This window comes from Theropithecus gelada, chromosome 14, assembly GCF_003255815.1.
Source record: "Theropithecus gelada isolate Dixy chromosome 14, Tgel_1.0, whole genome shotgun sequence".
Classification (NCBI taxonomy): domain Eukaryota; kingdom Metazoa; phylum Chordata; class Mammalia; order Primates; family Cercopithecidae; genus Theropithecus; species Theropithecus gelada.
The window spans coordinates 10,412,067-10,439,755 of NC_037682.1; the positions used below are offsets into that span (position 1 = coordinate 10,412,067).

Genomic DNA, 27,689 nt, shown 5'->3' on the forward strand with positions numbered 1-27,689 from the left:
CTGACAGTATAGCTGCCCTTCCCCCACAGAGGTCACACTGAAATTCTGTTCTCTGGATCTAGCCAGTTTCTAACTTTGGGACTATAATGTGGAGAACTAACAGCACCGGGGACACCCCAAAGCTTATCTGAACCTCTCATTAGTACCACTTGGGGTGGGGAAGCCTCCAGATGTCCTTCCAGCCGCTGAGCAACAGCGCCACCTAGCAACCCTCTCAGCAAAGCCATGGAGCTGTGCCAAGCCACCTGACTCCTCCTAAGCCCACCCCAAAGAGAAGAGCGAGATCAGGTTCCAGGAGCAGCCCCTGCAAGACAAACTCTTGGTTAAAAAAACAAAACAAAACAAAAAAAACACTCAAGGCCAAAGCAACATATAACCACGCCCAACTGGCTTGTTTTATTGGAGAAGGGGACGCGGAATAAACAACGTGAGACAGCTGGGACCTGAGGCTGGAAGAACCCCCTCCCCTCCCCATACATGCCCACTGCCCCAAATAAAAAATAACCAACTATGGGAGAGCAGCCGAGACAGCAACTGGGGGCAGGGGAAGGAGATACGGAACTCGAGGGCAGCGGTGGAGAGACCATGCGTGTGCTGGGAGGGCCCAGAGGCAGCGGTGGCACAAACAGCGCAGGTACGAGTCTCTGTGTCTTCCCCGGGGTTATGTATAAATATAGAGAGATGAGGCCTTCTCTCCCCTGCTCTCCCTTCCGCTCCGTGCTGCTCGCCGCGGTCCCAGCTCCTCTTTCCACATGAGGGCGAAGGGAAGGGGGATGAACAAGTCATCACCGAATTGCAATCAGACCCACATCCATCAGCTTCTGGATCTTCTGTGCTATTACAGGATTCTTTAAGTGTCTACAGAGGAAGAGGCAGTTATTTGAAATGAGACAACCTTTAAAATCTTACTTCCGCTCAGAGAAAGCCCCAATTCAACCCCCTCTACAGAAGGCCCCGGCAGGGAGGGGTCCTGGCGAGGCCTGGGGCGCAGAGCTGCGGAGGCCTGCTCCACTTCGCAGAACTTGCCAGTCCTACTCCAAGCCCACGACACAGTTTCCAGCTAAGACCTTTCTCCCAGCTAAATGGGCCTTTCCAAATGACTGCATGACAAACAAGGAAGGCCCTTCCAGCTCTCCACCCACTACCAATCTCCTCAAGTTTAGGAAGAATGACAGAATTCCTCTTCCTCCCATACCGAGCACACCCCTCCCAGCTGTGTGCACTCATCTGCCTGCTTTTGTTCTCCATTTCCAGCAAGGCCACCTCTTTGACTCTACGTACTCGCTGAGTGCCTGGGGGTCCTTCTGCATCTGTTCCAGGATAAGGCGCATGGCTGGGTCACTCATGATCTGCTGCACCTCGGGGTCGGCCATGGCTCGTCGCTTCACATCTTCGGGGCTGTCATGCCGGTTGTACTGCGCCATCATACAGCGTTGGTAGCCGTCTGCCGCCTCCTGCAGTCCAGAAGAGACAAAGGGGAAGAGTGTTGGCACCACCCAGCTCACTACTTCAGCAGGTCCAAGATAACAGAGGTAACTGACAAGCGAAGACAGAGCAAGTAAGAGAGAAACAGAGAAATGGAGGTGACAGGGAAGAAATCAGGGACTGAACGTGGAAAAGACCCAACAGAGAAAGAGGCAGGGGAAGCCCTGGAGCCCCAGAAGCAGCCCCACCTTACAGCTGGAGTCCAGGTCTAGCGCCTTCTGGTACACATCCATGGCTTTGGTGTAGTCCTTCATCGCTTCCAGGGCAGCAGCTTTCCGTGTATAACCCTTGACTACAGACAGGAGAGGTGGTGCGTTATCCAAACGCAGCGCCCAAGGCTGCTCCTTGCACCTCTTCACCTGCACATCAACACTGTTCACACCTGCTGATGCTGGATCCTAAATGCTACAGGTCCCAAGGACACACAGGTAGACAAAGGGCTTGCCCTTTCCTTCTCTAATCTTTTGGCTAGAGACAGGGGACAGGCAGCAGAAAGGTACTTACTGAAGGTCGGCTCCAGCTGGATACATTCCTCACAGTCCTAGAATGAAGCAGCAGAAAGAAATTAGGCTCATTCCCTTGGACAAGCTCACTACAGGCAGCTCAAGCATGTGAACTTCCAACTAACACCTCATCCAGCACCACACAGAGGTGATGACACCAGAAAAGACAACTCCAGATGATGGATCATCCCACAAAAGACAAACTGCCCGGACTCTGCAAGAGGCTGATGCTATGAAAAACACATAGTGGGGGACAATTCCAGTTTGAGAAACTGAAGAGTACATGACAGCTAGACCAAATGCATGGGCCTTGGTACTGAGAGCTTTGGAATCCAAAACCACTGCTGATTAAAAAACAAAACAACGCTGGGCGCGGTGGCTCACGCCTGTAATCCCAGCACTTTGGGAGGCTGAGGTGGGTGGATCACCTGAGGTCAGGAGTTTGAGACCAGCCTGGCCAACATGGTGAAACTCCGTCTCTACTTTAAAAAAAAAAAAAAAAAAGCCAGGTGCAGTGGCTCATGCCTGTAATCCCAGCACTTTGGGAGGCCGAGGCAGGTGGATCATCTGAGGTCAGGAGTTCAAGACCAGCCTGACCAACATGGAGAAACCCCTTCTCTACTAAAAATACAAAATTAGCTGGGCGTGGTGGCACATGCCTATAATCCCAGCTACTAGGGAGGCTGAGGCAGAAGAATTGCTTGAACCTGGGAGGCAGAGGCTACGGTGAGCTGAGATCGTGCCATTGCACTCCAGCCTGGGCAACAAGAGTGAAACTCCGTCTCAAAAAAAAAAAAAAAAAAAAAAATTGCTGTGCTGGTGGCTGCACCTGTAATAATCCCAGCTACTTGGGAGGCTGAGGCAGGAGAATCGCTTGAACGTGGGAGGCGGAGGTTGCAGTCAGCCAAGATCATGCCATTGCACTCCAGCCTGGGCAACAAGAAAGAAACTCTGTCTCAAAATAAAATAAAATAAAATAAATTTTAAAACCCCGAGTTTTAAAACATATTTTTGGAGAAGTAGGCAAGTCTGAGTATAGATGGACAGACGGCAGATGGCATCAGGCCTTGGTCTGGTGAGGCTGCGTGAGCTGACAGTGCTGCACTGGACAGGGAGTCTTTTCAGGCAATGCGTGCACAAGACTTGGATGTCTCATTCTAAGTGCCAAATGTATACAATTTCCTTTTGCAAACAGTTCAGCAAAAAAGGTGAGCATTTAATTGTCAGATAAAGGTTGAAGATACACCAGATATTCACTATGTATTCTTCTCTTTGAAACATCTTCAAAGTAGGAAATCATGAGGAAGAGAACATTATGCAGTACACTGAGCTCACCTGGGCTTAATTCCAACCCTTCCACCAAGAAGCTGGGACAGCAGCAGAAACCCCATTCATTCTTTCTCCACACTCTCATGATTGGGAAAGCACTGCCCACCTCTGAGGTGACTGACAACCTGCTATTCTTTGCCTCACAAATCAATATGCTTTTGACATGACTCTTGTACAATCCTACTAGTAGAAATGGTGTCTCTAGGCCGAGACACAGACCCAGAAGACAGTGGCACAAAATATAAAAACCTACACAAACCCAGGTATGGCTGTTTCTAGACGGGTCACACTTTGTCACCTTCCCACAATATGGTCCAGGTTTGTCAGCTAGAGAACAGTCAAAAAAAAAACTGCTGAAAGAGGCAGGGTGGCTGATATTCAAGAGAATGATGGGAACTCCATTCACAGTGTCAAACAATCATATTTGACCAAACTTGATATGACTGAGAACAGGAGACCTACCTAGCTGAGCAAAACAGAAAAGCAAGGAAGGATGGCACAGCCGCTGAGACACATGGCGGCTCCTCAAAAATTAAACGTAGGCCGCGCGCAGTGGCTCATGCCTGTAATCCCAGCACTTTGGGAGTCCAAGGCAGGAGGATTGCTTGAGCCCAGGAGTTTGAGAGCAGCCTGGGAAAACATGGTGAAACACTGTCTCTATAAAAAAAATACAAAAGTTGGCCGTGCGTGGTGGCTCACGTCTGTAATCCCAGCACTTTGGGAGGCCAAGGAGGGTGGATCACGAGGTCAGGAGATCAAGACCATCCTGGCTAACATGGTGAAACTCCATCTCTACTAAAAAATAGTGAGCCGAGATTGCGCCACTGCGCTCCAGCCTGGGTGACAGAGCGAGACTCCCTCTCAAAAAAAATTAGCAGGGTACAGTGGTGCACACTTGTAGTCCCAGCTACTCAGGAGGCTGAGGTGGGAGGATGGCTTAAGCTGGGGAAGCAGAGGTTGCAGTGAGCTGAGATCGTGCCACTGCACTCCAGCCACCCTGGGCGACAGAGCCAGACCTTGTCTTAAAAAAAAGGGGGGGGGGGGCCCAGGCACAGTGGTTCACGCTTGTAATCCTAGCACTTTGGGAGGCTGAGGCAAGTGGATCACCTGAGGTCAGGAATTCAAGGCCAGCCTGGCCAACACGGTGAAACCTCGTCTCCATTAAAATACAAAAAATTAGCCGGGCATGATGGCGGGTGCCTGTAATCCCAGCTACTTGGCAAGATGAGATGGGAGAATTGCTTGAACCCGGGAGATGGTGGCAGTGAGCCGAGATCGTGCCACGGCACTCCAGCCTGGGCAGCTGAGCGAGACTCTGTCTCAAACAAACAAACAAACAAAGTAAACATAGACACCACAAGGCCCAGCAATTCCACTTCTTAAAAATGGTTAAAAAGGCAAAAACAAAGAAAAAAGAGGAAGGATACAAGGGTGAAAGGACCCGCCTTCCAATGTACTGCCAACCAGTAATAACTCCATGGGCCAGGACCAGTTAGATACAGGTCCCATATTTTACACACACACACACCACTATAAATCTAGGCAACACAGCAAGACCCCAACTCTACAAAAAAAATTAAAAATGAAGCAGGATGTGGTGGTATGTGCCTGTGGTCCTAGATCCTCAGGAGGCCGAGGCAGGACAGAGTGAGACACTGTCTCAAACATCATTATCAACCCAATGTTGATGAAAACACAGAGAGAAAACCCACTCCTCACATGCAGGCTTACAGTAATGGCCGCCCCCACAGGTCTCCTCACCTTGAGTGCCAGCTGGAACTCCAGGAGTTTGGTGTAGCAGGCAGCTCGATTGCTGTATAATTTGGCATCTTTCGGGTTCCTTTTGATGGCTTCTGTATAATGCTTCATGGCCTGGGGATAGTCCCCTGGGGAAGAAAAACAAAGTCTATCTTTTAAAAAGCAAAAGGCCCCCACATATAGCCGGCCATATTACCCCACAGCCTGGCATGGGAGGCACACGCAGCACCGCTCCCCCCGATCCCCGAGCTGCAGGCAGCACCTTTCTGAAAACACTCGTTGCCTTTGTTCTTCTCCTCCAAAGCCAGGTCGGGGTTTATGTAGGCCAGCCGCTCTTGCTCCTTCAGGATTTTCTCTGCCTACAAAACATAATTATTGGAATAGTAATTTAAACACTCATAATCATCTAAATATTAGGATTTTAATTTTCAGAGTATTGCTGACAAGTTTTTTTTTTTTTTTTTTTTTGAGACAGAGTCTCACTCTGTCACCCAGGCTGGAGTGCAGTGGCGCGATCTCGGCTCACTGCAAGCTCCACCTCCCGGGTTCATGCCATTCTCCTGCCTCAGCCTCCTGAGTAGCTGGGACTACAGGCGCCCACCACCACACCCAGCTAGTTTTTTTTTTTTTTTTTGTATTTTTTTAGTAGAGACGGGGCTTCACCGTGTTAGCAAGGATGGTCTCGATCTCCTGACCTTGTGATCCGCCCGCCTTGGCCTCCCAAAGTGCTGGGATCACAGGCGTGAGCTATTGCTATGGTCCTTGCTATTGCTGGCAAGTTTTTAAAAGAAATTTACAGTTTTGTTTTTTTTTTTTTGAGACGGAGTCTCGCTCTGTCTCCCAGGCTGCACTGCAGTGGTGCGATCTCAGCTCACTGCAAGCTCTGCCTCCCGGGTTCACGCCATTCTTCTGCCTCAGCCTCCTGAGTACCTAGGATTACAGGTGCCTGCCACCATGCAAGGCTAATATTTTGTATTTTTTTTTTTTTTTGAGACGGAGTCTCACTCTGTCCCCCCTGGCTGGAGTGCAGTGGCCGGATCTCAGCTCACTGCAAGCTCCGCCTCCCGGGTTCAGGCCATTCTCCTGCCTCAGCCTCCCAAGTAGCTGGGACTACAGGCGCCCGCCACCTCGCCCGGCTAGTTTTTTTTTGTATTCTTTTTTTTAGTAGAGACGAGGTTTCACTGTGTTAGCCAGGATGGTCTCGATCTCCTGACCTCGTGATCCACCCGTCTCGGCCTCCCAAAGTGCTGGGATTACAGGCTTGAGCCACCGCGCCCGGCCAGTATTTTGTATTTTTAGTAGAGACAGTGTTTCACCGTGTTAGCCAGGATGGTCTCTATCTCCTAACCTCAGCATCCACCCGCCTAGGCCTCCCAAAGTGCTGGGATTACCATAAAAGAGAATGAATGGTACTGACACAACACTTGGTACAAAAATAAGCCCTGTATGAAAAGGATGCACACCTCACTAGCACAATTCATTTTCTCACCAATCCTTTTGTGAATATAAAGTCACACCCTACATAATTTATGACAATTGGCCTGATTCACATCATTTTATCATTTTTGTTGTATAAAATAGTCAAAGTGTTATGTTACAAGAACTATTAACACTCTTTTTTTTTTTTTTTTTTTTTTGAGACAGAGTCTTGCTCTGTTGCCCAGGCTGGAGTGCAGTGGCCGGATCTCAGCTCACTGCAAGCTCCGCCTCCCGGGTTTACGCCATTCTCCTGCCTCAGCCTCCCAAGTAGCTGGGACTACGCACCCGGCCACTATAAACACTCTTAATGCACAGGCCCTCAATATTGACACATTTAGGGTTGAAATCTTGACCAATACAAAAAACTGCAAAAAATAAAACAAAACAAAACCAAAAACCAGATCACTTCCTATATGTTGTCACTGTTAAATGACAGAAAAAGAATCATGTAAGATGACCAAAGCCACTACCTAAAAAAATGTCAGGTTCAGCCAGGCATAGTGGCTTACGCCTGTTAATTCCAGCACTTTGGGAGGCTGAGGAGGGCGGATCACTAGAGTTCAGGAGTTCAAGACCAACCTGGGCAACACAGTGAGACCCCCTTCTCTACAAATAATAAAAAAATTAGCTGGGTGGCCAGGCGCAGTGGCCTGTAATCCCAGTACTTCGGTAGGTCGAGGTGGATGGATCATGAGGTCAGGAATTTTGAGACCAGCCTGGCCAATATAGTGAAACTCCATCTCTATTAAAAATACAAAAATTGGCCGGGTGCGGTGGCTCAAGCCTGTAATCCCAGCACTTTGGGAGGCTGAGATGGGCGGATCATGAGGTCAGGAGATCGAGACCATCCTGGCTAACACGGTGAAACCCCGTCTCTACTAAAAAAAGAACACAAAAAACTAGCCCGGCGAGGTGGCGGGCGCCTGTAGTCCCAGCTACTCGGGAGGCTGAGGCAGGAGAATGGCGTGAACCCGGGAGGCGGAGCTTGCAGTGAGCCTAGATCACGCCACTGCACTCCAACCTGGGCAACAGAGCGAGACTCCGTCTCAAAAAAAAAAAAAAAAACCCCAAAATTAGCTGGATGTAGTGGTGCGCACCTGTAGTCTTAGCTACTCGGGAGGCTGAGGCAGAACTGCTTGAACCTGGGAGGCTGAGGTTGCAGTGAACAGAGACCGTGCCACTGCACTCCAGGCTGGGTGACAAAAATAAAAAATAAAAAATTAGCTGGATGTAGTGGCACACGCCTCTAATCCTAGCTACTCAGGAGGCTGAGGTGGGAAGATCAATGAAACCCAGGAGGTTGAGGGTGCAGTGAGCCATGACTATGCCACTGTACTTCAGCCTAGGCAAAAGAGTGAGACCTTATCTCAAAAAAAAAAAAAAAAAAAAAAAAGGTCAAGTTCGTTATTAAATAAAACAGTAAGAAACAATGGCTCAATTTTTAGGAAAACAAGAAAATACCCCTATTCCTTTCCTACCCACCTGCTGACATTTCTTGAGCACATCTGGGGTTCGGTGCTCTGCTAGAGACTTGTTATAGAAATGGATGGCATCCTTGTACTTTTCTTCTTTGAAGTATGAGTTGCCAATTCGAGCATACGCTCTGAAAGAGAGAGACAGACAAGGACTGCTTAGGACAAACAGATAAGGTCAGCTCCTGCAGAAAAACACACCTGCAACTAGAAAGACCCGCATCACTGCCTTCAACACTTTTTGTCTTGTCTGCGGTGACCTTCTTGCCAGCCCCTTTTTTTTTTGGAGACGGAGTCTCGCTCTGACACCCAGGCTGGAGTGATGGTGCGATCTCAGCTCACTGCAAACTTTGCTTCCCAGGTTCACACCATTCTCCTGCCTCAGCCTCCTGAGTAGCTGGGACTACCGGCGCCCGCCACCACGCCCAGCTAATTTTTTGTATTTTTAGTAGAGACGGGGTTTCACTGTGGTCTCCATCTCCTAACCTTATGATCCGCCCGCCTCGGCCTCCTAAAGTGCTGGAATTACAGGCATGAGTCACCGCGCCCGGCCTGCCAGCCCTTTCTTAACACAGCAGATTCTATGGCCAGCAGCCCTCCTCCCCATGCAGAGAAACTTAAGTCTTGGACAGCAAACCCTCCACGCTATCAAGGTATTCTGGAAGGTCGAGCCTACTTGGCAATCTGTCGATAGTCTTCTCGGTTTTCTCTCCCCACGTCAATGGCCTTCTCACAAAGCTCCCGGCACTTATTGTAGTCACCCTTTTCGAAGTACACCGCTGCCAGGCAGGATGGTGAAGAAGGAACAGTCAGTCCTTGCTTCTTCCCTCAGATACCCAATAATTCCCTTGCCCCTTGTTTCTGGGCCTCACCTGCTTGATTGGTAATGTAAGTCATGTTGGTGGGGTCCAGCTCCTTGGCTTTGTCGTAATGCTTCAAGGCTGTGTCAAAGTCTTTCTTCTTGTAGGCATCATTCCCCAGCTCTTTTTCTTTCAGTGCCTAGATGAGGTTTAGAAGTGAGTGCTGAGCAAATCTAACTCAGGTGACAAAGACAGCAAGAATCTATGATCTGTCACAAGTTCTGAAATACAGCTAACATGTATAGAACTCTAGCAAGTTCTCCTGAAGGCCTCTTCATCAATCAGCTATAGACAATACAGTCAAGTATCAGCCATTAGAATGAAAACTAACTTCATCTTTGCTTGCTCTGAAACTCCCCCTTTCCCACCTACTCTCCTGGATCTTTGTCAGGAAGCAGAGCGCTTCTTTAGGGGAGAGGAAATGCCTTCAACTTGAAGCAACCGTTGAGGACAGCAGAGTTTTGGACCAGGCTTTATTCTAAGAGGCTGCAGCAGATCTGGTGTCAGTCCTGTGGCTGCCTCAGGGTCTTAGTTGTCAGGGAACCATAGCAGAGGGTGTGGTGAGAGGATGAGAAGGGGCTGAGTGGCACGAGTCTTCGGCAAAACTCGCTACCGCCCACAGTGGAGGGCCTTTTTCCAGCTGAGACACCCTAAACAACCAACGCTTACCCATTTCAAGGTGCTAAATTTGGCAACAATCTGCTGTTCCAGTTACAAGGAGGGAAATGAAATCGTTGAGGCGCATGCCTCCTACTCCAAGAGAGTGCTGCTTAGCGGACGCTCCCAACTGCATACCATGTCCAGCCAGGAAGCAAAGGTCTAAGGATTGATGTGGACAACATTCTTCTGGATCATGACAAGGATGTGAATTACTCCCAACTTTCTGGTCTTGCTCTGACCAACATTCACACTGGCAGCAATGAAGCTACCGTTGTGTCCGTGGGAAGGGCAACTCCCGCTGCTCACTCTTGGCTACACATCACTCCTAGGAATTATCTTGTGAAGCTCATCTTTTTTTTTTTTTTTTTGAGATGGAGTCTCGCTCTGTCGCCCAGGCTGGAGTGCAGTGATGAGATCTCGGCTCACTGCAACCTTGGCCTCCCAAGTTCAAGTGATTCTTCTGCCCACCATGACACCTGGCTAATTTTTCTATTTTTAGTGGAGATGAGGTTTCACCATGTTGGCCAGGCTGATCTTGAACTCCTGACCTTAGGTTATCTACCCACCTTAGCCTCCAAAAGTGCTGAGATTACAGGCATGAGCCACTGTGCCGGACCTAAAGCTGATCTTTTAACATGCTGACCATTCTAATGAATAATAGTCATAAGCTTAGCACATACTAAAGCACTCAAAATAGTTACAGCTGGGCACAGTGGCTTGTGACTATAATCCTAGCTGAAGCAGGAGAATCACTTGAGGCCAGGAGTTCAAGACCAACCTGGGAAACACAGCGAGACTCCGTCCCTAAAAAAAACCATAATCATGGTCATTCAAGGTCGACAGATGTTCCCATTCAACATAAAGATTTCTAGTTGTCTATAAATGAGTGACAGTGAGGAGAGAAAAAACAAGACCTGCTTCTTATTCTCTGGAAGATCTTCTTCCATTGGCTCTGGCTTGGTCTCCTTTTTGGGAGGGGGTGGTGGGGGAGGTGTTGCAACCTCTTCCTCCTCATCCATACTGCCCAGATCGACCCCAAGGAGGACGCTGAGAGTGGTCATGATCCGGGGATCTTGTAGTTTCCTAGTATTGATTTAAAAAAAGAAAGAAAAATTCCAATTACTTCTCCCCACAGTCTTTTAACTCCCACTATTAAAGTCAGATTCCTGTGTTTAGAAGCTCCTCACCCATCAAAAGATGGCTAGATTTTGCATCACTCATGAGATACAATTGAGGAATGCTCAAACCGTCAAAACACCATCTAAAATAGAGTCAACAAAAATAAATAAAATGAAGTCACAGATAGCCGGGCACGGTGGCTCACACCTGTAATCCCAGCACTTTGGGAGGCTGAGGCAGGCAGACCACTTGAGGTCAGGAGTTTGAGACTGGCCTGGCCAAGATGGTGAAACCTGTCGCTACTACTAAACATACAAAAATTAGCCAGGTGTAGTGGTGTACACCTGTAATCCCAGCTACTCAGGAGGCTGACGCAGGAGAATCTCTTGAACCCAGGAGGTGGATGTTGCAGTGAACCGAGATTACACCACTGCACTCCAGCCTAGGTGACAGAGCGAGACTCCATCTCGACAAAATAAAATAAATAAATAAAATAAAATAAAATAAAATCAAGTCACAGAGGTCAAGTTTATTCCTCAAGGTTGGCAGATACACAGAGAAATAAGTTGTTTTAGGTATACTTCCGTAGCTGATCTCAGGAGCCAGAGGATTGAGATAGAGATGGATACCAGTACAAGATTTAGACACATCTTTTTTTTTTTTTTTTTTTTGAGAGGGAGTCTCGCTCTGTCACCCAGGCTGGAGTGCGGTGACGCGATCTCGGCTCACTGCAAGCTCCGCCTCCTGGGTTCCCGCCATTCTCCTGCCTCAGCCTCCCGAGTAGCTGGGACTACAGGCGCCCGCCACCTCGCCCGGCTAGTTTTTTGTATTTTTTAGTAGAGATGGGGTTTCACCGGGTTAGCCAGGATGGTCTCGATCTCCTGACCTCGTGATCCGCCCGTCTCGGCCTCCCAAAGTGCTGGGATTACAGGCTTGAGCCACTGCGCCCGGCCGATTTAGACATATCTTTACACATGAACTTCAAGCCTGTTTCCACCCTGATCTACCAACAGAGACAGTAGGGCCTTAGTAGATGGAAAGGATGGGGTTGACACTAGAGTTCTAGGATAGCAGGTAAGAGATGTATATAGATGACAAGGAACATTCTAGATTACTGTGATATATGCTCCCCTGACCCTTTCTATAATTACAAATAAACGACCACCCGCTACTGCTCTGCAGAGAATAAGCAAAGGCAGAAACTGCAGTTTAGGGCAGGGAACCCTCTGCTGTGACGCTACAGGAAGAAAAAGCATAACATTCCTCCTGATTTCCAGAACCTCAATGAGCGGCGTCCACTTACGTGCCCAGGTCGGAGGGCTTGTTTCGCAGCTGCTCTATCAGCTCCCGGTAGGTAGGATCACTGAGTAGTGTCCTTGTCCTGGGATCACTCTCCAACTTCTGATACAGATTGGGCATGTTGAAAGGGTTCATGAATTTTCTCTCTGTCCGAGTAAAGGAAAGCACATCACTATGAAACGAGTTCACTAGAATTACTGTGTCCCATACCCTAACAGACTGACATTTCTCAGGGGGAAGACTCAAAATTAATCCCATTAATAATAAGAAAGAAAACTGTGCGTAGTACCTACCTGCCAACCTGGCCTCCATATTCTGTAAACCTTCTTTCAGTTGAGGGTTATTTGCCTCGTGTTTTAAGCCCTCCTCATAGGTTCGCTTAGCTTCTTCAAATCGGTTTAAGAACTCTAGAGCTGCTGCCTTTCGTGAATAGCCCTTAAACCACCAAAGAAAGACACAAAATAAAGAACACCCAGAGGTAAATCCAGAAGATGAACTCCAAAAAGAACAATTCTACTTTTAATGGGGGAAAAAAATGAGTATTCGCACAAAGGCCAAAGAGAAAAAAGGAGAGGAGTAGGCTACGAGGCCAAGGCTGCTACTTTAAGGATCCATCCAAATAGCAGAGGCACATCCGCCCCACCCCATTCACCTCTGATCAACTGTGGTCAGTTTCTTTAGCAGCATTTTTTTTCCTTATTTATTTTTTTGGTAAAGACAGGGACTCCTTATGTTGCCCAGGCTGGTCTCAAACCCTTGGGCTCCAGTAATCCTCATGCCTCAACCTCCCATAGTGCTGGGATTACAGGTGTGAGCTACTGCACCTGGCCTCTTCCTCCTCCTCCTTTTTTTAGACAGGGTCTTGCTCTGTCACCTGGGCTGGAGTGCAGTGGCACGATCTCAGCTCACTGCAATCTCCGCCTGCCAGGCTCAGGTGCTCTTCCTCCCTTAGCCTCCTGAGTAGATGGGAATACAAGCACATGCCACCATGCCTGGCTAATTTTTTTTGCATTTTTAGTACAGACAGGGTTTCTCCATGTTGGCCAGGCTGGTCTTGAACTCCTGACCTCAAGTGATCCGTCCACCTCAGCCTCCCAGAGTGTTGGGATTACAGCATGTGCCACCGCGCCTAGCCCCAGCCTCTTCCTTCTTAGTACCAAAAATAAAGGCTGTATTACAACTAATAGCTATCTTAGATTTGATGAAAAATGCCATTTCTGAGGAGGATACTCAAACAGGGAGGTGGGTAGGTAACTATCAGTCTATCAGGACAGGTGAGCCTCAGGCCACCAAATGGCATTTCTGGAAAGGTCGGAAGGGCCTCTCTCCCTCCGCTGCCCACAGCTGACCTTGCCCCAGTCAGGCTTTAGGTCGACAGTTTTGCAGCCATCCTCGTAAGCCTTCTGGTAGTCTCCTTTCTTGGCATAGGCAGCAGAACGGTTGCTGTACAGCACGTGGTTGTGGGGATCCAGCTTAATGGCTTCAGAGTAGCACTGTAAGGCATCGTCGATGTTGCCCGCGCTCAGGGCCTTGTTGCCTTTCTCTTTCAGCTCATTGACCTGAGGGGAAAGGAGCACACAGCTTCTCTATGATCAGCCCATTTAATCACAAGCTTTTAAGATAACACCCATTCTTTTCCGGAGTTACCAACAAATAAATGGGTGACTTTACAGATCAGAAAAGAGAAAAGAAGTTCATTTATTTAATTTCCCACACCTTCCCTAGGGAGCCAGCAAAGAAAAAATAAGCAGGGGCAAAGAGCCCAGGCTGCACTCCACGGCAGCCCTCATGTGACGAACGAGGGCTCTGCCACTCTTCCGGTCTCTACATGGAGCTCACGAAGCCACTCCAGGACGTATCACAGGCTCCTTTCATGGAAAAGTCAATTCATCTGTCACAGATTTCCAAAGCATCCAAATGATAAATGGAGCACAGGCCTAGTCACCCCTCACAGGAAGAAGGTGGGCGGAGTGGCTCTGATACATGCTCCAGTGACCCAAAGGCTGTGGGATGGCAGCGGAGGCTTCTCTTTCTTGGGAGCAGCAAGATGCCTGCCTATGGCATGGTTGCCATCTCCTCCCATCAGAGAAGAACTAGTCTCCATTTCCTGGTGTGACAACATGTCGCCACATGATAGATAAATGTTCATTAATGGGTAACAGTCAAGCTAGCCCCCCAAATTGATTCCTGCCATTCTTAAATATTACTGCATTACAAAGGGGATGGAGGATAAAGAAATGCTACTGTGGTTTAAACCTCTCCATTCTCAAACATTTAGAGTGCAAGAAGTAGGGATACAGCAGGATTTTGTTTTGTTTTCTTTTTCGAGACGGAGTCTCACTCTGTCGCCCAGGCTGGAGTACAGTGGTGCCATCTTGGCTCACTGCAACCTCTGCCTCCCAGGTTCAAGTGGTTCTCCTGTCTCAGCCTCCCAAGTAGCTGGGACTACAGGTGCCCGCCCCGATGCCCGGCTGATTTTTGTAATTTTAGTAGAGACAGGGTTTCACCATATTGGTGAGGCTGGTCTTAAACTCCTGACCTCAGGTGATCCATCCGCCTCAGCCTCCCAAACTGTTGGGATTACAGGCGTGAGCCACTGCGCCCGGTGGGATACAGCAGTTTGAAAAAGTGAAGCAACTCTGCCTGGCCGCCCCACCGTCGGAGAAGTAAGAATCCCCTCTGCCCGGCTGCCTGACTGGGAAGAGAGGAGCACCTGTGTCTGCCCGCCTCTGTCTTGGAAATGAGGGGCACCTCTGCCTGGCCGCTGCACTGTCTGGAAAGTGAGGAGTTCCTCGGCCCAGCCCCTGCATGGTCTGGGAAGTGAGGAGCGTCTCTGCCCGCCCATCCCACTGTCTGAGAAGTGAGGAGTGCCTCTGCTGGGCTGCTGTGCAACCCTCCAAGTGTGAAGTGACAGCCTTGTGTGTGATCTTTCTGCCCTCCCCAAGTTTGCATTTGACATTAAAGTTTACTTTTTAATTAAAAAAAAAAAAAAAGAAAAGAAAAAAAGTGAGGCAGGCCTTGGCCCTGTCTTAACAGGGTCCTCACTAAAGGGTTTCTCCTCACTGAGCTGCCCCACAAAAGGCCAGGCGCCCCACAGCAGCCTACCTGAGGGCAGGCAGCCCCTCGAGAAGCTCCTTCATTTATTCATTTTATTATTATTATTATTATTATTATTTTCTTTTTTTGAGACGGAGTCTCGCTCTGTCGCCCAGGCTGGAGTGCAGTGGCCGGATCTCAGCTCACTGCAAGCTCCGCCTTCCGGGTTCCCGCCATTCTCCTGGCTCAGCCTCCGGAGTAGCTGGGACTACAGGCGCCCACAACCGCACCCGGCTAGTTTTTTTTGTATTTTTAGTAGAGACGGGGTTTCACCGTGGTCTCGATCTCCTGACCTTGTGATCCACCCGCCTCGGCCTCCCAAAGTGCTGGGATTACAGGCATGAGCCACCGCGCCCGGCCTATTATTTTTTTTTTTGAGACGGAGTCTCGCTCTGCCGCCCGGGCTGGAGTGCAGTGGCCGGATCTCAGCTCACTGCAAGCTCCGCCTCCCGGGTTCCCGCCATTCTCCTGCCTCAGCCTCCCGAGTAGCTGGGACTACAGGCGCCGCCACCTCGCCCGGCTAGTTTTTTGTATTTTTTAATAGAGACGGGGTTTCACCGTATTGGCCAGGATGGTCTCGATCTCCTGACCTCGTGATCCGCCCGTCTCGGCCTCCCAAAGTGCTGGGATTACAGGCTTGAGCCACCGCGCCCGGCGTTATTATTATTTTTTGAGACAGAGTCTTGCTCTGTCCCCAGACTGGAGTGCAGTGGCACGATCTCGGCTTACTGCAACCTCTGCCCCCCGGGTTCAAGCGATTCTCCTGCCTCAGCCTGACGAGTAGCTGGGATTACAGGCTCCCGCCACCACGCCTGGCTAATTTTTTTTTTTTTTTTTTTTTTTGAGACAGAGTCTCGCTCTGTGCCCCAGGCTGGAGTGCAGTGGCGCAATCTCGGCTCACTGCAAGCTCCGCCTCCCGGGTTCACGCCATTCTCCTGCCTCAGCCTCCCGAGTAGCTGGGACTACAGGCGCCCGCCACTACGCCCGGCTAATTTTTTGTAGTTTTAATAGAGACGGGGTTTCACCGTGGTCTCGATCTCCTGACCTTGTGATCCGCCCGCCTCGGCCTCCCAAAGTGCTGGGATTACAGGCGTGAGCTACCGCGCCCGGCCTGCCTGGCTAATTTTTGTATTTTTAGTAGAGATGGGGTTTCACCATGTTGGCCAGGCTGGTCTCGAACTCCTGACCTCATAATCCACCCATCTCAGCCTCCCAAAGTACTGGGATTACAGGCGTGAGCCACCGCGCCCGGCCATATATATACATATCTATGTATTTTTTAAAGACAGTATCTCACTTTGTCACCCAGCCTGGAGTGCAGTGGCATGATCACAGCTGGCTGTAACCTTCAACTCCTGGACTCAAGCAATCCTCCTGACTCAGCCTTTTTTCTTTCTTTCGTTCTTTTTTTTTTTGAGACGGAGTTCCACTCTGGTTGCCCAGGCTAGAGTGCAATAGTGCGATCTCACCTCACCACAACCTCTGCCTCCCAGGTTCAAGCGAGTCTCCTGCCTCAGCCTCCTGAGTAGCTGGGATTACAGGCATGCACCACCACCACATCCATCTAATTTTGTATTTTTAGTAGAGACAGGGTTTCTCCATGTTGGTCAGGCTGGTCTTGAACTCCTGGCCTCAGGTGATCTGCCCGCCTTGGCCTCCCAAGTGCTGGGATTACACGTGTGAGCCACTGCGCCCGACCAACTCAGCCTTTTAAGTAGCTGGGACTATAGGTGTATGTCACTACGCCTGGCTAAATGTTTTTGTCTTTCTGTGGTAGAGATGGTGTCTCTCCATATTGCCCAGGCTTGTCTCAAACTCTTGGCCTAAAGCAACCCTCCTGCCTCAGTCTCCCAAAGGTGAGCCACCACACCAGACCAAAATATACCTTTAAGAGGTAAACGTTCTGTGAGATAGTTATGTCACCCAAGTTACTAACTCATTCTATGTATTATCCACTCACGACCCAGTAAATTGATGCAAGAAATAATTTTGTTAAGAGAAATGATTTTAGGCTGTAATCTCAGCACTTTGAGAAGCCAAGGCGGGTGGATCATCTGAGGTCAGGAGTTCGAGACCAGCCTGGCCAACATGGTGAAATCCCGTCTCTACTAAAAATACAAAAATTAGCCCGATGTGGTGGTGCATGCCTGTAGTCTCAGCTACCCAGCAGTCTGAGGCAGAAGAATCACCTGAACCTGGGAGTCGGAGGTTGCAGTGAGCCGAGATGGCGCCACTGCATTCTTACCTGGGGGACAGAGTGAGACTCTATCTGGGGGGGGAAAAAAAAAGAAAGAAATGATTTTGGAATCCTGAAATAGAGAGATCAGGAACTTCCATCAATCAGAGACATTACAGAGGCACAGGCAGAAGGAACCTGCCAAATTAAGCAAACAAGGGATAAAAAATCCTAGAGCCCAAGACGGAGGGCAGAAGACAGAGTTAACAAAACTCAAGTGGTGTCAAGAGGCAGCTGGTGAAGTTCTTGCCTATGCTTTAAAAAAGCATTTTTCAAACAGAGTACTGATCAGCAGTGGGTCAGGAAATCAATTTTGTAGGTCATGACCAGCATTTTAAGAGACCAAGTGGGACAAAAAATACCAGCACACAGGGCACATAACAGTAAATACTGTTTTGCTGAATGTGTTACATGGCTGTATGCCTGTGTTGGGTTAAATGTAAGAAGTATATCATTGCAGGATTTATTTGAAAGGCCCCTATTGAAAAAAAAGACAAGCTTGAACATTCAAAATCTGTCCAACTTGTTTTTTTTTTGGAGACAGAGTCTCACTGTCATCCAGGCTGGAGGGCAGTGGAGCAATGTCAGCCCACTGCAACCTCCACCAGCCGGCTTCAAGCAATTGTCCTGCCTCAGCCTCCCACGTAGCTGGGACCACAGGTGCACGCCCCGCTGCTCACCTAATTTTTTTTTTTTTGAGAGAGAGTCTTGCTCTGTCACCCAGGCTGGAGTGCAGTAGCACAATCTCGGCTCACTGCAAGGTCCGCCTCCTGGGTTTAAGCGATTCTCCTGCCTCAGCCTCCCAAGTAGCTGGGACTACAGGAGTATGCCACCACGCCCAGCTAATTTTTGTATTTTTAATAGAGACACGGTTTCACCATATTGGCCAGGCTGGTTTCGAACTCCTGACCTCATGATCCACCCGCCTTGGCCTCCCAAAGTGCTGGGATTACAGGCGTGAGCCACCGCCCCTGGGGCGATTTTTTATTTTTTATTTTTTTTAATTTTTACTACAGATGGGGTTTCACAATGCTGGACAGGTTGGTCTCAACCTGACCTCATGATCCACCCACCTACGCCTCCCAAAGTGCTGGGATTACAAGTGTGAGCCACCGCACCCAGACCAACTTGAGTATTTTCTAAACTGAAATACAAACCTCACAGTTGAAAATGAAAACAAAGTCTTGTTTATTTTCAGGAATGGCTTCCAGATGGTGGGCTCAAACACACCTGGGGTTAAATGCCAGGTCATCTGTACAGTTGCCATGTCAGTTTGCTGTCCTAAGTCAAATATTCATTCACCATCTATCTACCTGCACATACACTTCTATCATGGGTGGTGGTGATTTAAAAACAAACATTTTAAGACCAGGCAAAGTGACTTACGCTTGTAATCCTAGTGCTCATGCAGTGGGAGGCCAAGGCTGAAGGATAGCTTGAGCCTAGAAATTCGAGACCAGCCTGGGAAACATAGCAAAACCTCTGTCTCTACAAAAAATTTTAAAAATAGCCAGTTGTGGTGGCGTGTGGTTAGCTACTTAGGAGGCTGAGGCAGGAGGATCGCTTGAGGCCAGGAATTTGATGCTGCAGTGAGCTATGATCCCACCAGTGCACTTCAGCCTGGGCCACAGAACCAGACCCTGTCTCTAAAAAATAAAAAATAAATTTGGTAACAGCAAAAAGAGGTCCTTTCTCTTTTTTTCAAGACGGAGTCTCACTCTGTCGCCCAGACTAGAGTGTGGTGGCACAATCACAGCTCACTGCAACCTACGCCTCCAGGGGTGAAGCGATTCCCCTGCCTCAGCCTCCCCAGTAGCTGGGATTATTGGCATGCGCCACCATGCCCCGCTAATTTTTGTACTTTTAGTACAGAGGGGGTTTCACCATGTTGGCCAGGCTGGTCTCGAACTCCTGACCTCTGGTGATTCGCCCGCTTTGGCTTCCCAAAGTGCTGGGGATTGTACGTGCGAGCTACTGCACCCAGCCGAGATCCTTTCTTAAAAGTAAAAGAGCAATGTCTTATTCCAGAAAATTTTTCCTCACCTATACTACAGCCCATTTAATCCTAGATACAACTGAAGCATTATATGGGCACAAAAAGTTTATTAACTTCATTTCCACTCTTTTTAATACAGCAAGGAAGCTCGAGCTTTGCCTAAAGCAGCAACTGCTACAAGAGACCAAAGGCTCAGCTCTGTAACTCACACCAAAAAAAGGGTGGTAGTCACTAGTCCATCGAGATGTCTTACTTAAGGGGAGCGTGTGGGCAATCTTAGTTTTATGGATCTGAAGTAAGAACCAAATACCAGGTATAGTTTCAGAACTGTCACCCCCAAGTGTTATGGGCCCGGAGCGACGAGGGTAGTACTCTCGAGCAGATGATTTCTCAGATGTTGGTAGAGGTTTCTCGGAGGTTGTTTTGTCCTTTTTCTTCCGATGAATCATTATAGCTCAATGACAGCTTCCAATGGAACAAAATCTCTAGGCCTTTCACAACCACAAGCTACTGAGGACATAACCAAGTCACTGAAAGGAAGCAGCAGCCGCTTCAAACTCTGCCCCCCAAATGCTCAACAGAGGCCCATAACTTCTAGCGGTTAATCTCTGCAAATTGTCTACAACCGCCCCAGTGTAGCTAGAAATCCACCTTTCGGAAGTGTCGGTCCTCGGTCACTCGACAATCACACACACGCATACAAAAAGAGGGGGAGGGGCCGCAATACATTTGTAAACCACTGTCAGAGATGGAATTCGTTCCAAGGACTTTTGCGGCACCCTTCCCTTTACTGCATCAGCTACACTCGGTCTGCAGCTCCTCAAATCCTCGCTCAACGCTCTCCCACCCTCACATTCTCAGATGCAGAAGAGTAAGATTTGCCCCAACTGGATCTCAGGCTGCTAAGACCCAGTGTATTCCCGTCCCCGCTCCCTGGATCCGTCCAAGTTCCTCGTGGCTAAGTCCCGAGCGGTTTCTCCGTCGGCTGTCTCAGATCTCCCGGAGCGCTACCTCGCGGGTGCCGACCCCGGCCCCTGGCCTAACTCCACCCCGCCCTCTGCGGCCCGCACCCTCCCCAGCATAGCCTGCAGCAGCCCCTTCGGGACGCCTTCAGGGCCCGGTCGCGGCCCCTCTTCCCGCCGCCGGCCGGACTCACCCAAGCTGTGGCCTCCTCCCGACCCTCTTCGCCCAACCAAGGGGCGATGGGCGCTCCCCGCGGCCGGCCTCTCTACAGATCCCGCTCCCGCCCGCCGCCCGCGGCCCTCGCCTCCCCGCCGCCGCCCCGTCCGGCTCCAGCACCCAGCTCCGGTGGCCTAGATCTGGCACCCGCCCCGCCCCCTACCGTGGGCCTGGCCTCCGCCGGTCCCCGAGCGGTCTCGGGGCCTCAGCCCGCCCCTCCCCCTTCACCTGCTCCATAGCGCAGCGCGGCCCGGAACCCCGTTGAATCGAATCCGTCCGCTCCGCGATCCGAACCGCACGCGCCGCCTTCTGGAACCTACTAGAAGCTGCCGGGACCCCGGCTCCCGCCCCTTCCTCGCCTGCTCACTGGTCGAGTACTTCTAGGGGGCTCTCTGTGCTGTTCTACTACTGGCTTGAGGTCCAGCCCATCATCTCCACTTCCCTCTCATTGGACAGCGGGGAGTGATTCCCTCAACCCTGCCTCCCCCGCACCTCAGGATTGGACGCCGCTCTATAAACCCACCCATCTCAGGCTGCACGAACGGAGGGAGGAGCGGACTTCTGCGACACAGATTGGTCTTTTGCTCTGCCAATCGTAGCCGCGCTGGCCGCGCCCATTGGTTCCGTTCGTTCTGGAAATTTCCACCTCTCCCATTGGGCTGCCGGACTCCATGTCGTAACCGCCTTCAGAATGAGAGCGATTCCAATTGGGCGGAGGGTTGCCAACCCTTTGCGCTGATTGGTTTAAATCGCTGCCTTTCAAAAGGCCGGGTTTCGCCCCGCCCGTGGCATATGGCAGTCCCGGTCGTAGTCCGGTACTGTAGCCGTGTCTCCGGCGGCTGCGGTGCCTGTGGGTTACTTTCCATCTGGATCCCTAGTGCCGCGAGTTCCAGGCGGTCCCCGGGATCGCCGGCGGCACAGGGCCCCAGCCTTTCGCCCACGCATCGAGATGGAGGTCCTAGCAGGTCGCGCTGCGCGGTCCTCGACCGCCAGTTGCGCGCGTTGTTCAGCGCTGCGGCCTCGGCTTGGCCCTCCTGCATTCTGGCGGTTAGGTTCCAGAAATGCCACGTGACCGCGAGGGCGCTTGGGCTTGGGCTGGACAGGCAGGGGATCTCATCGCGGCGGGTGCGGCTGTTCCGCTGGGCGTCCTCAGTGGAACCGCACACCCTCTCTGAGTCGTTTGGTCCTGTAGGGCCGAGGGGAATTCGTGCGGTGTTTAGCACGCGGAAAGTACTTAGCGAAAGGGAGCTGTCCCCCTGCCCTCGTGAGTCCGATGTAAAGGAGTGAAAGAGACGAAGAGCTGAATCAGGTAGTTAACCGCCTATGAGCTGGCTAGCTGTGGCCTGGTAGAGCCTTAAATCCCAGCCCCAGAAGTCAGAGTCACGGCAGGCACCCCAAAGCGTGGAAGAGATGCACCTGCGGAGTGAAAATGCTGCTATTGCTTCTAGAGTCAGCTGTGGTTCCTGGAACAAGGGAGCCGCATGACTCGGGTCTGGCAATGGTCTTGGGCTCTGCAGTGTCCTCATCCTTCCCCCTCTCTGGGTAATGCCATCTTCCCAGGGTTTAAAATGTGTCTTCTCTGCCAATAGCTTGTCTCCACAGCCTCATCTTTAATCCCACCTGCCCCACCCATTTTGGACACTGCAGCCAAGTTGCCGCAGACCTGCAAACCTGGTAATCCCTCACTTGAAAGTGCTGAAGGCTTTAGGGTGGGATTCAGGGCCTGTGTAATCCAACCGCCTGCCTTTTTTTTTTTTTTTTTTTGAGACGGAGTTGAGTCTCACTGTCTCCAGGCTGAAGTGCAGTGGCGCCATCACAGCTCCCTGCAGCCTGGACCTCCTGAGCTCAAGCCATCCTCCCACCTCAGCCTCTCAAGTACCTGGGGTTACGGGCAGGCACCACTACGCCTAGCTTTTTTTTCTATTTTTTTGTATAGACGGATTTCTTCGTGTTGTCCAGGCTAGTCTTAAACTCCTGCTCTGTCTCTCAGGCTAGAGTGCAGTGGGGCGATCTCGGCTCCCTGCAACCTCTGCCTCCCCGGTTCAAGCAATTATCCTGCCTCAGTCTCTCAAGTAGCTAGGATTACATGTGTGCGCTACCACGCCCGGCTAATTTTTTAATTTTTAGTAGAGACGGGGTTTCCCCATGTTGACCAGGCTGGTCTCAGACTCCTGACCTCAAGTGATCCGCCCGCCTCGGCCTCCCAAAGTGCTGGGTTTACAGACCCAGCACTGCGCCCTGTGGTGTTGCATTTTCAATAATGAGGCATCGTGAGAAAAGACTTGAAGAAAGCAAGGGAGTGAGATCCTTGGAAATGTGGGGGAGAACCTTGCAGGCCCATGGAACAGCCAGTGCAAAGGCCCTGGGATGGGAGCTGCCTCGGGGTAGCCAGGATGGCAGGAGGCACAGCTGCCGAGAGGAAGTAGGGGCCAGGTCCTGCAGGGTTAGAGGCCATTGCCACTCCCGAACACATTGGCAGGTTTTGAGCAGAGGAGTGTCATGATCTTAAGTTTTCTCAGGATCCCTCTGGCTGCTGTGTGGAGGAAGAGGGGAGAGTGAGAGCAGGGTTACCTCTTAGGAGGCTGTGGCAGTAATCCCAGGGAGCCAGGATGAGAGCAGAGGAGGGGACAGGAATAGGATTCTGGATGCATTTTGGAGGGAGCATGAAGGAAAGCGGGGTCAAGGGTTCCTCTGAGGCCTTGGCCTCCTCTCTTATTCATCTACATCCAGTCTGTCAAGGACACCTTTCATTTCTTCTTGGCACTGTCTCCAGGCCACCACACGTGCCCACCTGACCAGCAGTAGCCTTTCCAGGCCTTCCATCTTCTCCCCAGCAGCTTCTCTCCGAGTAGCCAGGTCCCATTTCCCACACACCTTTTTTTAGAGTGTGTTGCACTGCTCTGGGTGCAGGGCTGTAGCAGTGACCAGGGCAGCCCCAGATGAAGCTTCTGCTCACAGGGACCTTTTCTACTGAAAGATGATACCTAAACTCTCAGCTGTGTGATGTTAAGCAATTTGCACAACCTGTCTGTACTTCAGTTGCCTCCATCTTCAAATGGGGATTAAAAAGTGTTGACATCATAGTGGTTGTGAGGATTACATGATTTGATATTCATAAAGCACTTAGAACTTGTCAAGAAGAGGGCCTGGGGATCGCCTGAGATCAGGAGTTCGAGACCACCCTGGCCAACATGGAGAAACCTCATCTCTGCTAAAAATACAAAAACTAACCAGGTGTGGTGGTGCCCTCCTGTAGTCCCAGCTACTCGGCGGGCTGAGGCAGGAGAACCACTTCAACCCGGGAAGCGGAGGTTGCTGTGAGCCAAGATTATGCCACTGCACTCCAGTCTGGGCAACAGAGCAAGACTCTGTCTCCAAAGAAAAAAAAACAGTGCCTGGCTACGGAATAAGAACTACATGGATTTATTAAATCAAAATCAGTGCACAAATGATAATTCTCAAGAGTGAGTGCTACAGAGAACACAAAAGGCAAGGCACAGAGAGATGACCTGGGTGACAGGGAAGGAAAGCACTCCCAGAGGTGAGTGGTTAGTGAAGGCCTGTCAGAGATGGAGCGAGGAGAAGCTTAGGGGGCACAGGGGGCCACACAGGCAACAGAGGATGCAAAGGTCCTGAGGCCAGGGCAAATTCAGAATTTTTTTTTTTTTTTTTTTTTGAGAGGGAATCTCGCTCTGTCACCCAGGCTGGAGTGCAGCGGCGCGATCTCGGCTCACTGCAAGCTCTGCCTCCTGGGTCCAAGCAATTCTCTGCCTCAGCCTCCAGAGTAGCTGGGATTGCAGGCACCCACCACCATGCCCAGCTAATTTTTGTGTTTTTAGTAGAGATGGTTTCACCGTCTTGGCCAGGCTGGTCTTGAACTGCTGGCCTCATTATCCACCTGCCTCAGCCTCCCAAAGTGCTGGGATTACAGGTGTGAGCCACCATGCCCAGCCCAGAATTCTCTTTATCTTTTTTGAGGGGGTGGGGGATGGAGTCTCACTCTGTAGTCCAGGCTGGAGTGCAGTAGCACGATCTTGGCTCACTGCAACCTCTGTCTCCCGGGTTCACGCGATTCTGCCTCAGCCTCCTTAGTAGCTGGGATTATAGGTGCCCACCACCACGCCCGGCTAATTTTTTTTTTTTTTTTTTTGTATTTTTACTAGAGATGGTGTTTTACCATGTTGGCCAGGCTGGTCTCAAACTCATTACCTCTAGTGATCCACCTGCCCCCGCTTGCCAAAGTGCTGGGATTACACAGGTGTGAGCCACCACGCCTGGCCCTGGCCCAGAATTTTCAAGAAATCTAAGGAAGGCGTTTTTGTGCTCTAAGTGTCCTTGACTGTAAGGTGGGGAGGATGAAGTGCCCTTGACTTCCCAAGGTTACTATGCAGAGTGAACAATATAATCCTCCCGGGTTGGACTTGAGTCTTGCCAGACCTGAAGCTTATGACAATTTGAGAGCTCGCTTTGAGAGAAGAAACACACAAAAAATGAAGTGTGTGGCTTTAGAAGGAGCACGAATGGGGTCCCCGATGTTTAAGCTGCTTTAGTGTTACAGTAAAGCCACCTCTGAATACCCAGAAGTGTTAGCTCTTATAACTTCCACCAACTCAGTTTTCTCCAAGCCTCTTGGTAGACTCAGAGGAGGACAGGGAGGCAGCCACTCTGGCCGGCCAGGGCCCTCCTCCCAGGTCCCTGGAACACAGGAGGACCAACCACAGCCGCGTCTGGCCTGGGCATCACGTGACGTCCCAGAGTGATTCATGCTGCTATTTCAGTGCTGCTGCAGTCAAGGGTAGGGAGAGGCATGGCAAGGCTGTATCTGGAGTCAACCTGAAGGCCGTAGTTCCTGCAGCAATGGCACTGAAGGTAAAGTGAGGGTGACTGAGTCTCAGCAGAGCAAATTCCCAACTTTAAAGTTTTCTCAATATCAGAAAAACTAGGAGAGCTGGATCTTAGCATAGGTGGGGAGTAGGGATTAGGGAAGGGCTGCAGCTCAGAATTTGGGCTCTGTAGACCTGGAATTTTTGTTTGAAACTCCTAAGAACTCTCTTAATTTCCTACTTAACTGAGTGATCCTAACTTACAGCTCTTCTGCTAAGATAGAATTGGCATCCTCATTAGTGGGGAAAATAAAGTACTGTAGAGTTCTGTCCAATTCCGAGGACTTGTATAGAGCCAGGCACTGTGCCAGATGCTTCAAGGAATAAAATGATAATTATTATCTAATAATTATTAATCAGAGAACCCTGGAGCCGAGTCCTGGACCTTGCTATCCACACCCCGCTCCCCTGGGAGATCCAGCCAGTCTTGTGGCTACAAATGCCATCTCAGATGACTCCCATAATTCTGTCCTCAGCACAGATCTCACCCCCCAGTCCCAGACTTATCTACCCAGCTGCCATCTTGACATCTTCGTCTGGATGGCTGACAGACTTCCCCGGGTGCTCAAATCATAACTCCCAATATCCCTCTCAACCCCGCCTGCCCTTGACTTCCTCTTGCCAGTGGCATCATTATTCTTCCAGCGGCTCAGGCTGAATACTGAGGAAGCATTCTTGACTGTCTCTTTCACAGCCCACATCCAGTCCATCAGCTAATTCCATCAGCTGGATGCAGACTCCCGGGACCCCCTCAGGGTGTTGGGGGAAGGACTGTTGTTCCTTGTACTGGTAGATGGCCAGAGTCAGAGGTGACAGTGTGCTAAGATACCCTGCAAGGGGCCCCCCCAGCCTGGGCACCCAGGCCATATATAGCCTCTGCAAGATGTGGGGTTGGGTTGGGGGACGGGAGGAGAGACTCCGTATTTCAGGGAGACTGCTGAGGTGAGGCCAACTCAACGGCAGCCACGGCACACGGTGGACCAGAGCCCTTCCCAAGGGTTAAGGACCATGTGAACTGGGAAGGGGATGAGTTCCTCACAGCTGAGTAGGATGGAGGCTTAGAGTCAGAACAAGGTGATCCCAAGGGAATGGTTTTCTTTTATTTCTTTTCTTTTTTTTTGAGACAGAGTCTCGTTCTGTCACCCAGGCTGGAGTGAAGTGGCACGATCTCAGCTCTCTGCAACCTCTGCCTCCCAGGTTCAAGTAATTTTTCTGCCTCAGCCTCCCAAGTAGCTGGGATTACAGGTGTGTGCCACCACACCTGGCTAATTTTTGCATTTTTAGTAGAGACGGGTTATTGTCATGTTGGTCAGGCTGGTCTCGAACTCCTGACCTCAGGTGATCCACTCGCCTCGGCCTCCCAAAGTGCTGAGATTACAGGCATGAGCCACCCGCGCCTGGCCGAGGCAATGGTTTTCATCCAGGGTGTCCCCAGCTGTCATTCAGCAATGTCTGGAGACATTTTGGGTTGTCATAACTGAGTGTGTGTGTGTGTGTGTGTGTGTGTGCACATGCTGTAGTGGCCAGGGATGCTGCTAAATACCCTACAAGGCACAGAATAGCTATCACAATTATTTGGCTCCAAATGTCAATAGAGCTGAGGAAGAGAAATATTAATATAAACACAGCAGTTCTTGCACACCTGAGGTTGAGGTTCGAGGGTGAAACCTGCCTGCTAATGTGGCAGGCAGATTGCAATTGACCACAGCACATATGACACCCAATGGCAAGAGAAGGATGTCAGGGGTCACTGAGGGAGACGAAAGACGCTATATATTCGTTGACACCCCTCTCATTGCAAAGTGGGAGGTCTGTGTCCCCTCCCCTTGAATTCCATGGAGTTGGGACTACTCTGACTAGTAGAATACAATAGAAATAACATCTTGCAGTTTCCAAGCCTTGTAAAACTGGCGGCTTCCACTTCCTGTTTCTTGGGACACACTGTCTTGGAGCCTGTGCTGCCACCGAACAAGTCTGAGTGCCCTGAGGCCACCATGGTGTGGGGAAGCCTACGCTAGCCTTGTGGCAAGCCAACTGTTCTGCAGCACAGCATGGGCTCCAGGTAACATGAAGGAAGCTGTCTTGGGCCCTCTAGCCCAGCCCAGTCTCCAGCGAATCCCACTGAGTGACCCTAGTCGAGGCCACATGGAGCAGAAGAATCACCTAGCTGAGCCCTGACCCACAAAATCTTGAGATGGAATTAAATGGCTGTCGTTCCCAGCCAGAAAAGCAAGGTAGCTTAAGGTAGTTTGTTCCACAGCAGTAGATAACTAGAACAGTCACACCCAAGGGTTTTTTCCTGCACTTTCCCCCTCACCACATATGGCAGAAATTC

At 50.4% G+C, this 27,689-nt stretch overlaps 1 protein-coding gene across 3 annotated transcripts; it reads right to left on the bottom strand.

The window, feature by feature from the left end:
* Positions 1 to 366: 366 nt before the first annotated feature.
* Positions 367 to 21,678, bottom strand: STIP1 (stress induced phosphoprotein 1). Of its 3 annotated transcripts, none has more exons than XM_025355187.1 (14): positions 20,995 to 21,678; positions 13,314 to 13,523; positions 12,258 to 12,399; positions 11,969 to 12,110; positions 10,461 to 10,629; positions 8,899 to 9,025; positions 8,703 to 8,805; positions 8,037 to 8,157; positions 5,338 to 5,434; positions 5,079 to 5,203; positions 1,990 to 2,026; positions 1,674 to 1,777; positions 1,282 to 1,454; positions 367 to 858 (listed from the first exon to the last, which is right to left on the bottom strand). In XM_025355187.1, the coding sequence occupies exons 1-14, from the start codon at positions 21,142 to 21,144 to the stop codon at positions 786 to 788; spliced, it is 1,773 nt and encodes a 590-aa protein (XP_025210972.1). In that variant the 5' UTR covers positions 21,145 to 21,678; the 3' UTR covers positions 367 to 785. The 3 variants fall into 3 exon arrangements, with proteins under 3 accessions (XP_025210972.1, XP_025210975.1, XP_025210974.1); XM_025355190.1 differs by lacking the exon at positions 20,995 to 21,678 and adding an exon at positions 20,700 to 20,855 and having other exon boundaries at positions 12,258 to 12,327; XM_025355189.1 differs by lacking the exon at positions 20,995 to 21,678 and adding an exon at positions 20,700 to 20,855.
* Between the last annotated feature and the right edge of the window lie 6,011 nt (positions 21,679 to 27,689).